This window comes from Chroicocephalus ridibundus, chromosome 12 (assembly GCF_963924245.1).
Source record: "Chroicocephalus ridibundus chromosome 12, bChrRid1.1, whole genome shotgun sequence".
Taxonomy (NCBI): Eukaryota; Metazoa; Chordata; class Aves; order Charadriiformes; family Laridae; genus Chroicocephalus; species Chroicocephalus ridibundus.
The window spans coordinates 2,661,437-2,675,986 of record NC_086295.1 but is presented as its reverse complement, the minus strand read 5'-3'; the positions used below and the strand labels follow the sequence as shown (position 1 = coordinate 2,675,986).

General features: G+C 53.7%; 1 protein-coding gene across 1 annotated transcript; it reads left to right on the top strand.

The window, feature by feature from the left end:
• The first annotated feature begins 509 nt into the window (after positions 1–509).
• On the top strand, positions 510–13,618 carry GATA5 (GATA binding protein 5). The gene is made up of 7 exons (XM_063350333.1): positions 510–752; positions 1,504–2,106; positions 4,150–4,316; positions 9,601–9,726; positions 10,816–10,903; positions 11,516–11,640; positions 12,696–13,618. The coding sequence occupies exons 2-7, from the start codon at positions 1,587–1,589 to the stop codon at positions 12,849–12,851; spliced, it is 1,182 nt and encodes a 393-aa protein (XP_063206403.1). The 5' UTR covers positions 510–752; positions 1,504–1,586; the 3' UTR covers positions 12,852–13,618.
• The last annotated feature ends 932 nt before the right edge of the window (positions 13,619–14,550 follow it).

The window sequence follows — 14,550 nt, the reverse complement described above, 5'->3', positions numbered from 1 at the left end:
AAAGCAGATCCGAAGCGCCCGCTCGGAGCAGAACACCGCTGCCATGTCCCCTGCCATCCGACCCCCCCCGCCGGGAAGTTTTCTGTGTGTTCCCCAGCGTGTACCGGGGAGTCGGGGGGGCATCGGCTCCCGCCGGGGTGTCGGAGCGACCCCCAGAAACGCAGCGAGGCCCGCAAAGGAGGGAGCCACCCCCCGGGGCGGGGGGGGCAGGCGGACACCTCCACCCTTGCCGGGGCGGGGGGGGGGGGGGCGGTCAGAGGGTGCGGGGTGGTGCGGGACACCCTCGGGGGCCGCATCCTGGCCCCGCTCCGGTGGGAAGCCGGTAAGCGCGTCCCCCCCCGCGCCGGGAGCGGAGCCGGCGGGATTTATGGTGTCCCCCCCCGCGTCGGGAGGCGCCCAATCCTGGCCGGGACCGGGGCTACCCCGCCGGCCGTCACGTGGGCCGGGCCGCACCGGGGCCCGCCGTAAAGAGCCAGAGCCGCCGCCGCCGCCGCCACTTCCCCGCCGGGCGCAAGCAGGGACGCACCCACGGGGGACGGCGGCGGCGGGAGGGGGGGAAACCGGAGGAGGGCAGCCCCTCTCCGCCTGGTTGTTTGGGTTTTTTTTTTCTCCTCCTCCCCCCACTCCGTAAACTTTATTCTATTTTTTTTTTATTATTATTATTATTATTTTCCTGGGATTTCCCTGGATGGTCTGAGCACAGCTTCATGCCCACCCGGCCATGCCCGGCTCCGCTCCCGGCCTGCTGCCATGTGAGTACCTGTGCGGGAGGAGCGGCCCCGAGGCGGGGGGAGGGAACCGGGGATGCGGGGGGATGCTCTTGCGGTGCTCCGCGGCTTGAGCCCTCCGGCCGCACGGAGAGGCCCGGCTGAGGGTTTGGGCGCTTTTTCACAAGAAAGCGGCACCGCTGGTGAATGGGGGGGACACCGGGGATGTCCCCGGTGCGGGGCCGCTGCCCAGGGCTGCCGGGAACCCGCTGCCGCCCGGCCCGGCCGCTTCCCCACCGTGAAGGCCCCGAGGCGCACTCCAGGCCTGGGGCTTGGAAAAAAAAAATAAAAAAACGTGAAGGAAAATACGTTGGGGGGGGGGGAGAAAGAAAATTTAAAAAAAAAAAGAAAAGAAAAAAAAAGAAAAAGGAAGAAAATTTAAAAATGGGAAAAAATTTCAAAAAGGCCAAAGAAAAGAATGTTTTTTCCCGGCCCGTGGAAGTGCCGGGCGGGCGGTGGGAAGGTGCCGGCGGGGCCGCTGCCCGTTGCGCGGAGGTTGTTTCTCGCCGTGGCTCCGCCGCTGCTCTCGGCCCGGCGCCACGGGCTTCCCCCGCGGGACGAGCTGACCAGAGGAAAGTTTAAAGGAAAAAATAATAATAATAATAATTACAAATTTCAGTCCCTGCTTGAGGCAGGGGAGAGGCGCTTTGGCCGCGGGAAGCGCCGGCGGGTGCGGCGGGCCCCCGGCCGGGCTCTGCCGGGTCTCAGCCCGCGGGTCTCGGTTCTCCCCCCCCAGGTGCCTCTGAGTGAGCCCCTCGGCAACGTCGGGGCGCAGCTGGCCGGGCCCTGAGCAGCCGCCGCCGCCGCCGAGGACGGAACATGTATCAGGGTCTGGCCCTCGCCCCCAACCATGGCCAGTCGGCTTATTCCCACGACTCCAGCAACTTCCTCCACTCGTCGGCCGGCTCGCCCGTCTACGTGCCCACCACCCGGGTACCCTCCGTCCTCCAGACGCTGCCCTACCTGCAAGGCTGCGAGCCGCACCAGAGCCACCTCGCCAACCCCCCGGGCTGGGGGCAGAGCGGCGGCGAGGCCGCCGCCTTCAACGCCGGCAGCCCCCACCCGCCGTCGGGCTTCTCCTACTCCCACAGCCCGCCGGGCAGCAGCCCCCCGGGCCGCGACGGCGCCTACCAGGGGTCCCTGCTGCTGGGCGGCGGGGGCCGGGAGCAGTACGGCAACGCCTTGGTGCGCTCCGTTAACGGGTCCTACTCCAGCCCCTACCCCGCCTACGTGACCCCCGAGATTCCGCCTTCCTGGACGGCCGGACACTTTGAGAGCAGCGTCCTGCACAGCCTGCAGACCAGGCAGGCGGCTTTGCCCGGCCGCAGGTCCACCTTCGGTAGGTCGCCGTCAGCCCCTCACCGTCGCCTCCGGGCGCCGAGTCGTTTCCCGGCTCTCGGGGGTCGTGTTGGTGGCCCCGGCCCCGGGGTGAGCTGCCAGCCCCGACGGGAGAGGAGGGGATGATTTTATCCAGGGATGGAGAGATGGTGCGGGCACGGGGGCTGTGGGGGACGGAGGTGGGGTATGGGGGGGTGTGTGTGGCACGAAGGGCAAAGACCACGTTTCAAAGGAGAGCAATTCCGCCGCAGGACAGAGGAGGAGAGGCCGTTCAACCCCTTCCCCCCCGCCACCACCACCCCCTCGATATCTCCTTCCCACAATATCGACTTTGTGCCTGCGCTTCAATACTTAGCCTTGTGTTTAAATTAGCGGGGCAGATTTATAGCTCCCTCCCTTTTAAGTAATTTATTGTGGTAAATTAGTTTATATTTGAACAGACTCTCGGTCTCCTAATTCGCCTTCGCCCAAACAGGTCCGCAGCTGCGTCGCTCTGCGGCCTTTGGAGAGACACTGAAACGCGCTCAGGCGTTGAACAATAAACCCCACTTCAATTCGTTTCCATCCACACCGGAGGGTCCTTTTCAACCAAGCCCCGCGCAAAGAAAATTTGGGATTTGATTTAAAAGGACTCTCCCTGCGCGGGGTTTATAACCCCGGGGGGTATTTCACCGTCCTCCTCCGGCGGGGGTTTGCAACGTCCTTTAAAAGCCACTTCAAGATCTCAGCCGCGTTATCATCTTCACTGCGATGAACCGAATTATCTTATCTTTACCCCAAGAACAAAGTTAAAGCAGGGCAGCAGCCCCCCTCCCCACCGAGCTGCCTCCCCGGCTCGGCTTTTCCTCCCGCGCCGGAGGTTCTCGGCAGCCGTTTCTTTCCACGATTTTCTCTTTGTCTGGGAAAATCCGTTGCGCTGTGCGGGAAAGGGTCGCTCCGCTCCTGCCGAGGGAGGTGATGGCGCGGAAATCTCTTCTGCGCTTTGAATTTGGTGCTTTGGGATCCGGAATAATCGTCTCTGCCGTTTATTTTTGCTCTTGAATAGTGTAAACCGCTCTTAAGTAGCGTAAGCTATTCTGGTTTGTTTTTTTTTTTACATTTAATTAATTATTACAACTTTTTCCTTTTTTTCCTTTTTACATTTTATTTTTATTTTCCGTTTTCCCCTTTTAAATTTTTGTTCTTTTTCCTTTGTCTTTCCGTCGGATCCTTATTAATATGAATTTATTATTAATTAGGAAGACGATCGAAGGTAAAAAAACCAACCAAAGAGCGTATTTTTCTTCGAAAGAAAATAACATTTCAGGCGGAGGAATTTATTTCAAAAAGAGAGCGAAAAGCGGGAGGGGGAAAGAGACGGACCCTCGATCGAGGGGACCCTCGGGTTTGCTCCCGGCTGCCCGTTTGCCGCGGAGCCGCTCTCGGGGACGGTGCTCGGAGCGGGCGGCTCCGCGGCTTCTTCCCGGGGCTTTCGGGGGGGGGGTGGGAGAAAAGTGAGGAAAAGCCCCCGTTTGGGGCGGCGGATGATGCTTTCCCGGGGAGCCCCGGGGCGAGCGGAGCGGCAGCCCCGGCGTGGCTCCGTGGGCAGCCCCGAGCCCTTCCCCAGCCGCGCAGCCACAAAGGCGCCTTGATGGAAATCGGGAAAATCGCCACGTTTTGAACCCCATCCCTCCACCACCCCACGCCCCCATATTTATTTTTGCAGCCCGGTGCAGGGATGACCCAGCTTTCTCCCGCTGATGCCCGTCCCCATCCCAGGGAGACCCCAGCCACGCTCAGCCCTTTGGGGTCTTTTGGGGTGGGGATGGGGGATATTCTGATTTTGAGCAAAATACTAAAATATTAAGATGTGGGAGGAATAAAGGGGTTTAGTCCCCACTTTGTAGGGTGGAGGTAAACTCCCCCCGGGCAGGGATTGTCCCTTGCAGCGGAATAGTGGGGCACAGAGGACCAGGGACCCTCTGCCACAGGGTCCCCGTGGGCCTGGGTGGCCCTGTGTGGTGGGGACGGCTGCTGACCCTCATGCCTTGGGTCTCTCTTCCAGAGTACCTGGAGGAGTTCCCCGGGGACGGCCGGGAGTGCGTGAACTGCGGGGCCATGTCCACGCCGCTCTGGAGGAAGGACGGCACCGGGCACTACCTGTGCAACGCCTGCGGGCTCTACCACAAGATGAACGGCATCAACCGGCCGCTCAAGCCGCAGAAGAGGCTGGTAAGAGGGGGGGGACACCCTGTAGGGATGCCCCGTTCCACCCTGGGGGGGGGCTGGAGGGCAGGAGCTGGGGGGCTGTTGCAGTGTCTGCGCTCTCGGGGTCTCTGTACTTGTGTCAGGGCCTGTTTGACCCTCAGTTCTCCCACGAATAAAATGCCGTCAGCACCATCAGGAGCCGCTTGTTGTGGTGCAGAGCCGTTCTCGCAGTGGGCATGTTGCTTTTTATTCTATTATTATTATTATTATTATTATCGTAACCATTATCATTATTATTATTTCCTAGTTCTTCATGCAGACACCCATGGTCTAGTCAGGGCACTTGAAGGGGGGACGGGGCTGATCCTGAGCTGGCCCAGGAGGGTTTGCTCGCGATGGGAGCAGGATGAGGCCCAGTTCCCCCACTGCCTAAATTGGAGATTTGGGGCTTGGTAGTTCCCGGTTTCTCTGCAGGTTAAAGCATTAATTCCCCTCCTACGTGATATTGGGCTTCCTCCAATTGGGATCCCACTGTGAGAGAGGAAAGGCGCCTCCTTTTTCTTTTTTTTTTTTTTTTTTTTTTTTTTTTTTTGTGTGTGTGTGTGTGGAGTCGCTTTGGGATGTTTAAATTTGGTGGTAACAGTTTTGGTTTCAGAGCCTGTCATCAGAAGCCGTCATTACAAACAGGATGTTTGTCGGAGCTGTGCTGGGGAACAGCTGGGAGCTCCTTTTGCTTTCGCTCGGGGTGTATTCCCGCAGTTATTTTTTAGCATTGCAAAACAAATTATTAGCAATAACCCAACAGTGACAAGTTTCTGTGTAAGAAAACCATAAAAATAATAATAATAACAAAAAAAAAAATAGCTGGGATTGAGCAAGATGTTTCATTCTGATTCCGATGCCGGAAATGTGGCTCTGGATTTGCAAAATGAAACGAGCAGCGGCTCCGTGGAAAATCACCCTGTTTTGTTCATCGCATCAAAATCGAGAGATTTCTGTGAAACATTTAGCGTGATCCGATGGGATTTGCCTGTCTGACCAAGACCCTCCTGGTCTCCTTTAACGTAACGACACTAAGTCTGCACCCCGGCAGCAGGCTCTGGTCGCTGCTGTGCCGCAAATCTCCCGAGTTACGTTGCTGAATGTTTCGGAGTAAATACGCTCCGTGCAGAGAGAGATCGGGGCAAACCAGTTTAAATCCAACTCCGATTTCGGACTGGGATCAAAATGTGGCACTGGGTGAAGTTCCAGGGGGTTTTGCTTTTTTTTTTTTAACAGCTTTTCCCCCAAAGGAATCGGAGAGGTCTCGCGGCTCTTTGGTATTTTATCCGGGCGCGTGGGAAGGGAGCCAGCCTTGCCTGGCCTGCGCCCGCCGCCCACGGGACCCCGCGCTCCCTGCCTGCGCCTCTCTCTCTCTGCTGGCGGAGCCCCACACGCGAGGCATTTTTCGGCAAACATTTCGACAACGTTTTCCAGTGGAGAAAACTTGTTTGCAGAATCGAGACCGTTTCCCGGGGACGAGCAAATCTTCGCCGGGAATTCTCAAAGCACTTCCAACCTTTTTTATTGTTATTTTGGCTACCAATGCAATAATGATAAAGCCCAAGGGAAAGAGCTGATTCTTATCCAGGGGAAACGTTTCAGTAAGGTTGAAATACCTGAGGGGATTTTGTTTTATGGCGTAGAAAAGCGGCTGCAGTTTTGACTTTTCATCCTGACTTTGGAATGAAACATTGCAAAATCTCGGGTGTTCCCAAGGGTTTGAAATGTCATGTTGCAACAAGTTCTGCCCCGTCGGAGGAAGGGGGATCCACTGATGACGGGCAAGAGGGTGCCAGGCGTAGTCTGCAAATCCACCGCCGAGGGAGCGACCCGCACCCCTGGGGCTTGGGATGTTCCTCCCCCGAGTGTTTCCCGTGGCGGGGGATGTTTCCCCTGCTCACAACCTCACCCGCATACGCCGGGTGGGAGCAGAGCGGTGAAGGCAGTGACTCTAGGAACGATGAAATCGGCTGTTTCACAACGCGGTGAAATACAGACACGGGGAGGAAAAAATGGTTGCTTTTGTCCTTTACGTTACGACCTTTGTTCTGTAAGTAGACGCTGTGCTGGGAGTTATTCCGACTTGTGTTTTCACAAAGCAAAGTCCCGCTGAAAGCCCCGGAGAACGCGTCGTGGCCCAGATAACGCTGCGGGAATGGCGTCCTGCAGCTCGGTAGCGCTCAGCTTGCTCGTGCGTGGGAGAGGGCGAGCAATAGCAGTGTAGTTTCCAGTTCATTTTTTATTTCTTTTTTTGAGATAAGGGCAACGTGCTCTACACAGCAGGGACAGCCGTTTTGCTATGGCCTGCGTCTGGACTCAAAGCATTGTGGCTTTCAGCAGAAAGGATTTATCCTAAGGCAGGGTGGAAGCAGCCCTTTATTTTAGGCAGTATCTTCTCTAGCCAAAGCTTCTTGGTGCGTTTCACGGGATGATACCTTAGACCCAGTCCTAAAAGCCAGCTCACGTTTACGGGCCGGGAGCAGGCGGTGGAGGTGGATGGCTCCATCCTTGGGCGTGTGATGGCCCCGTGTTCGGAGTGGGGCACGGAGGGCAGCCCCATGGGCGCTCGGCAGCCCCCACGCCATCCTCAGGGGCAGGACTAACCTGGAGTTGAGTTTTTGCTGGTTTGGCTCAGGGGGTATTTTTTCAGCCTGTCCTTTTTTACAGTTTGCAATGCAGAGTGGGTTTGGTGACGCTTTGGGGGAAGGTGGAGATGGGACTCATCATGGCGCTGGGACAATCTAATGCCATGCAGCGTTCATGGCGTGTGCCTTGGCTTTCTCCTGGCCGTCAGTTCCTGCTGCTCCCTCGTCCTCCAAGGTGCCGGTTTGCCCAGAGCCGTGGTAACAAAGGCAAATCTCAGAGGATGCTGCTGCCTTTGGCTCTGAGCCTTGGGTCTGCCCGCTTTCGGGAGCTGAGCACGGGTATCTCATCACACCTCGCTGCAACCTCTTTCCTGCCCACACCAGGTCCCCTCCGTCCTGCGGTCAAGGGGGACAGAGAAGCGTTGATTAAATCTGGGGGTTCAGAGTCTTCTTTTTTATTCCTGTGAAACCCTGTGGTTTCATTTCTGCCTTTGAAAAGGAGGTGAAGCAAAGTCTCTGACGGCTTTGGGCTCCCTTGGAAGGACCTGCCCCACTGGCTCTGAATTTTTCGGGCTCTCCAAGCAGCGCTCACACACGGTTGATTCCATAGGCACCAACTCACCGTTCCTTGAGCTTATCAGCAGCACTTGGCTGTCAAGCCCAGTCCGTGAGGAGTTTTTGTTTGAGTGTATGCTGCATTTGTATAAATAAACGCTGGAGCACAATGTTGAAGTCAACAACTTCCTAGACAAGGTCAGAATGGTACAAAGGCAGCCGGGTGGAGGCAGGCAGAAATGCGTTTTCTTTTAAGGGAACTGCTGGGAAACCAGCAATAACGTATTGTACCCTCGTCCTTCAGTGAGCAACAGTAGCCTTGACTGTCTCTTTCTTGCTAAGCTGGCAGGTTGTGGTGCAGGGCCAGGTTCTCCTGGGGTTTCTGGGGTTTAAGTTGTAGTATTTAGTCATGGAGGATGGTTTCTGCTCTCCCTGGCTGTGCGAGGAGGAGGAGGCAGCCCACGGAGTGATGTGCAGGCGATGCAGAAGGTACACACAAGCCGCAGACGAAGCGTTGTAGGACAGCGTGTCCCTCGCTCCCAGGGACCTGCCATGGCCCAGAAATCTTGGGGCTTTCCAAAGGGCTTTGCGTTGGCCTTCCTCCATCCGCACGCGATGACAGATGTAACCGACCCACGCTGGGCACAGTTACCCCAGGGCTAAGAGCCTCCAAATTCCCCTCCGCACCCACGGCAGGACCTCAGGGCCCTTGCACCCATCGGGTGCTCGGCGCCTCCCTCTGCTCTGTCGGGGCTGGGGTCCCTCCTGACTGCAGGGATGAACGGCACAGCCCCGGCAAAGGAAAGGCTTTGGGGAAGCTCTGTGCCTGCTCCGGGATCTTGCTGTGACACCATGTCCCATATTAGGGACGAGGATTGCTGTCCCCTCCTCTGTGCCAGGCCTGTCAGCTCACACCTCCGTGTATTATTATTTTTGCCTGGTTATTTCTTGAAAGCTAAATAATTTCCAAAGCAATACGGCTATTTGCAAATAGTTGCCGAGACCTCTTTGCTGAGCAACGAGTGAATCAAAGGTTGGGCATGTCACTTGTGTCTCTTGAAGCTCAAAGCTGGTCTTTATTTGACTGCTAACCTTGTAAAAACATTTCATTTTTATTCCTGCTCTTCCCACTTCATTCGTCATATTGCTCGGTCGTGATATCAAGCAATAATGGAAGAATAAACAAACAGGGAGTTCTTTATAGCCCCCATCACCTATCGTCTGCCTTTGGGAGGAATCAAAGTGATTTTTCTCAAGGCTGAAGAACGTATTCGAACACCTGAATGTGGAGAGCCTGTGATATTACTTATGTCACTGTCATCTTATACTTAGCGAAGGCTTTTATTAAAATAGTTTCAATACCTAGTGTTAAGAGACTTTTCAAATGAGCTGACAAGTCTGTATATAGAATTTTCCAGTGGCTTGGTGTACAGTTGTCAGAAATAAGTTTGCTGCTTCTGCCAGAATATTTTCCTTCTCCACTTGGAAGTATTAATGTTTCAGAGCCAGCAATCACCGCACTCACAAAATATGTCATTAATTAATGTTTTCACGGTGTTTCTGCAGCCTGTAAGAGAACAGATTGTCTGCGAGACGTGCGAAGAACAACCTCCCTGGTCCCATCGTGGGCCAGTTCAGTTTGGTTCTGCTCAGTTCAGCCAATTGATTCCAGTTGTCTTAAACCAGAGATTGATTGGGATGTTGCTAACTTTAGTGGTAGTTCTGAGTGCAGAAAAAACAGGAGAGTTCACTGAAAGCATGAGGAGTTTTCTTCATGCGCTTAAAGCCTGGCTGGCATTTTCCATCTCTTTCTCCATCTGAGTGGATCTCCTGAAGGGAAGTTCTCTGTGCTCCAAGTCCTGATCACTTCCAGCAGATTTGTTGGAAGTTTGAGAAATGGCCTGCAAAGATATTTGCCAGGTTTATCAAGCTCAATAAAAAAAGCACTCGCAAATTGGAATGATTTCATTTGAATGTAATTTCTTTGATCCAAATTCGGCTATCGTGTGTGTTTCACATTTTCCAGGAAATTGATGTAATTGGAGTTTTTATTTTCATATGAAAGGAAACTTCCCAATTAGTCATTCCTATGTGTGCATTCATGTGTCTGTTTGCTTGTTTTTAAGTCTTCATCTAGACGTGCTGGCCTATGTTGCACTAACTGCCACACAACCAATACCACCCTCTGGAGAAGGAACGCCGAAGGGGAGCCCGTCTGCAACGCCTGCGGCTTGTACATGAAGCTCCATGGGGTGAGGAGTGTGTCCGCACCGGGAGGGACCCTTTGGGTGCTGGGATCACCACCCAGCAGGTCCAGGGTATCAGGTCTGGAAGGACCAGCCTCCAGACTGGACCCAGAAGAGCCGTAACCCCGTCCTGTCTCCTTGCGCGGTTAAAAGCTCAGTCTACTGAGGTTCTCCAGAGCAAGGCTAAGGGGGTACTGGAACACTCTCAGGAGGTACATGCATAGAGGACAGATTTTTGTCATTGGGTGGCTCTTAATTAGGTTGTTTGACAAGTTATTCTTAATGATTAGACATTAGGATGAAGTTCTTTCCAATGAGGGTGGTGAGGCACTGGAACAGGTTGCCCAGAGAGGTGGTGGAGGCCCCATTCCTGGAGACATTCAAGGCCAGGCTGGATGAGGCTCTAAGCAACCTGATCTAGTTGAAGATGTCCCTGCTCACTGCAGGGGGGTTGGACTAGATGGCCTTTAAAGGTCCCTTCCAACCCAACACATTCTATGATTCTACTCCCCGAAAAGAAAGCTTACCAGGCTCCAGTAGCTGGAGGTGGAAGCTCCCCATATACAGAGTGGAGATAAGGAGCGTATTTCTTCTAGAGGTGGTAATTAAGAATGTGTGAAGGATGCTAAGGAGTCCACGCGGAGGCTGGCTGATAACAGTTATCCACAGAGGCTGGGAACTGTTGGTAACGTGTCCATCAGCCAAAGAGGAGACTTCATCCCTCCATACAGGCTGCTTCAAACTTCTGCCATAAAGGTTAAAGTCGCTTTGTCCCATGACCGTCCCCTCTGAGCCATGTAGGCTTTCATTCTGTCAGTGTAATTTAATAGGGTGCTGTCATAAAGGTCACTTAATAAATCAGGAAAAGGAAAATAGGAAATAAAGGAAAAAACAAAATTTGTGGGAAAGCCTTAGCTGTTAGCCTTATACATCTTCCAGCCAAGGCCTGTTGCAGAGAAAAATAGCACTTAGTGAAGGACAAGGACTTTAGGGGCTTTGCATGAGCTACGGCACGTAAATAGAAGAGCAACACGTGTGTGGGAAGGAGCTAAGTAAAATACAATATTAATGATTCCAAACTTTATGGATGTCAAGGTACCACGACCTCTGGCCATGAAAAAGGAAAGCATCCAGACGAGGAAAAGGAAGCCTAAAAACATTACCAAAGGCAAAACCTCAACAGGTACGGTGCTGCTGTGATTCATCGCAGGGGCTTGGAGCATAATTCACCTCAGCATGTTTTCTGCAAGAAATTATGGTCGTTAGAAGATAATATTGTGATTTTTTTTTTCCCTGGTGATTGCTTTAGATGTAGGGCCTGTATTTATACGTAGACCTCACGTGGAAGGAGGGTGCTGGGTGGGAAATCTCACCGCTGTCATGTTCCCGTGAGGTTCCTCTGCGCTGTGGGCACCCGGCTCCAGCCCAGTAGCCCTTGTGTTCAAGCACATCTGGGCTAAATTGAGTAATGGGAAAAAACAGGGCTGGGAACGGCGTGTTAGAGCCAAGGAAAAGGTACCAAGATGCATTCAGCATTAGCCCATCCAGCCTGTACCAGGACCAGCACTGCCAGGCTGTGGAAGGGAGCTCCTCTTCCGCCTCCTCCTCCTCCTCCTCCTCCTCCATCAGCATCTTGGCAGCCAAATACAAAGCCTTACCCTGACAGAGGTGCGGTGGAGAAAGGGAACAGTAAAGTCATGCCATGAGATGTCATGGTAGCCATTGAAATATAAATTTCCTTAAGAGCAGATCTGCACCCGTGTTGCTTCATCATCCTGTACCGATTGCCTTCCAGGGTCTACGACTTCGGTCACTAACTCCCCTTCTTCCATTACGAACTCAGACAGCACGGTCACTTTAAAGTCAGAGCCCAGCACGACCTCGCAGTATCCCGGACAAACCATCGTGTCGGTGTCCCAGGTAAGGCACAGGGATGGATGGGGTGGATGCTCCACACGCCTTGGTAGCCGCTCACCTGGGGAACCTTGATGAGGCCTGGAGGCTTCATTGCACTGGGGGCCACCAGCCTGATGGACTGCCTCAGATTGAGGAAAGCAGGGAGCGTGAGCCAAGATGTTGTGTATCAAGAAGGGCTCCAGCCTGTTGGCTCCCCATCGGCTCTTCCATCCTGCAGTGGGGAACTGGGAGGTCCAAGCCCCGCTGCCACGGAGGTGATTGGTGGTGAACCAGCTTTGGCGTGGGGGTGGGTTTAATTCTCAACTCCTGCCATGAAATCCTGGGAGTTACAACCCTGTCGAGTCGGTGGGATCAGCCCACGGTGGAAACCTCTGTACCTCTCAAGAAAAGGCTCCCTGGGCATACGTTATCTGCACTTTATAGCCCTGAGGTGCTCAGCGCTCCCAGAGCTGTAATGCTGTCAGAGACCTCAGATTGCTTCTGCCCCGAGCATTTCTTTGGGGCGGGTTGCTATTTTGTCTTGGCGAAGGAAAAAGTGGCTCTAAATCAACATGCGCATCAAAATTTTGGGACCCAGCGCTATCTCTAGGCTGGATCAAAGCCCCCCCCCGCCCCCGAGCTGGCCATGTGTGGATGGAAGGGAAGCTCAGCTCCAGCACCCGAGCACCTGGCGCGGCGCCAGCTGTGCCGTATGGGGGAAGGAGCCGGGGAGGGGAGGGGGAATGTGGGGGGTTTTTTTGGCTGAAACTGATAAATCTGATTTGTGCTGCGCTCTTAAAAAATATACACGCGCCTAGAGATCTCCAAACTGGACATGTTTAGTCAATAAATAAGTGCAGATGGGCCCTGGGATGCCTCCTCCCCGCTTGGTCCTTGTGCTTGCTGGGGATGGAGCACCTTTTCTGCCCGGCTCCGAAGGGCAGCCGTAGCATCAGGGATAACCCACCCTGTTCATAACCCATCCTAGCCCTACCACCGCGTTATGCCAAGGGGCAGAGTGACCCGTTGGCTAATAACAGGCTTTCTAATGACTTTCTTCTTCCCTTCCTCCTTCCCAGGCACAGAGCCAGTCGGACGAGGCGCTGGCCGGCGGCCCCGGCGAGTTCAAATTCGAGCCCGAGGACTACACCTTCTCCCCCACCACCATGGCCCCACAGCCCGGGCTGAGCGTGCCGCTCCGGCAGGACTCCTGGTGCGCCCTGGCGCTCGCCTAGAAACCCCCAACCTCCAGCAAAAAGCCTGGGGACCAACGTTTTCGGCTGGCCCCGCGGCCGGCGGAGGGGCAGGAGGACGGGCTGCCCCAGCGCCTCGAGACTGCGGGGAGTGGCGCCGCGGCCGCAGGACGGGTTTCTCTTGGAGGATGCGCATTGGAAAACGCTGGCTGGAGGGGGCCGGGGTGGCCCCGCTGTGGCACCGGCTCCCCAAAAAAGCTCATCCTGGGCCGGAGCGACCCAGGGTTGCCTCCCCGAGGCCAGGGCCCCGGCGCTGCCTCCGTTTTCCTGAGGAAAGCCTTCCTCCTTTGAGACGAAACCAGCAAATAAATGCATCCCAGAATCTATGTTTATTCGCAGTGATTTCTCCCTCCTATGACTCCTCTGTGTGCAATTTATTCCACTTTCCAATAAAGACTGTAATAACATGGCACCAAATAACTTAATTTTATTAAAATGTAAACTGCGTGGCCTCTCTTATGTTTTATTGGCCACCACAGGATGAAAAGAGAGGGGGGGGAAAAAAAAAAGCAACGGTTGTTTTAAACATTTACTGTTTTATATTAAAAACGATCATCTCTCTGTAGAGTGTTAGCTTCTGAAGCGGTTAGCGTCTCAGCACTGGGCTGATGAGTCATACGTGAAATAAACACGCTGCTCTTCCCTTTCCAGCTCCAAACAAAGATTTTTTTTTTATTATTATTATTTTAGGCAAACCACATGACAAAAATGGCCAAAACCTCCCAATAATAAAAAAAAATACTGAAATACTGGTTTTTCTTTTGTATTTCGTGATTGGTTTTGATATTGCCGACTCTGGGCATTAGAAAATCAGAAGTTAGTCCTCCAAAAGTTAAGAGAAAGGTTCGAGGGACTGAAAAATAAAGGATGTGTTGGAGGTATATTTGTTTGCATCCAGTTTGGGGGATGTTTTGAATGGAGGATTTCCAGCTTTCAGCCATTCAGGGCAAAGATTCATTGTAAATTATTTTAAGAAAAGCCAAGTACAAAATAATGTCTTGGAGCTGAGCTGTAGCAAAAGATCATCAGTGATGCAAAACCCCAAAGCTGGCAACAGCACGTTTCCACAGCTTCTCGGAGAGGTGGGCGATGGGGAGATAACGCTCTGCTGGGGGCATGCAAGGGGGTCCCGAAGCTCCCGAGGAGCCTGGTGGTGAGGAGAAGACCATACCGAGGAGAGGAGATGGGTGGGAAGCAGAGGGGGAGCAAGGTCATGAAGTTACTTCTATGGCCTGTTGTATTTGTTATTTCTAAATAAAATCCCCAGCCTGGCTGGACGGCTATTTATGGCCAGGAAGCCGTCAAGTAATAGTTCCTTAATATAGAAGTTGACCTGTCCAGGGCTTCCTGGAGCAACTCTTCCTCTTGTCAGAAGAGATGGATCGCTTGATTTTTATTATAAACAATAGGCTAAAGATGATGAGGGAGAGTGAATCTGACATCAAGTCGCAGTTCAGCTGAGATGGAGGACGATGCTTTCCACCGTGCAACCCTTGCTGGAGGAAAGGAGATGCTGCAGGCGCTGGGGAGCGTCGCTCCCCTCCAGTGCTGCCATAGCGCAGAGGCTGGTCCCTCAACATAGCCCTGTGTGGGCATGGGGGGCTTTCAAGCCACCCTTTTATCAAAGCCCATGGATGAAAACTGTCTTTAGAGGAGTATTTCTTGTGCCTCCAGAGCTTCA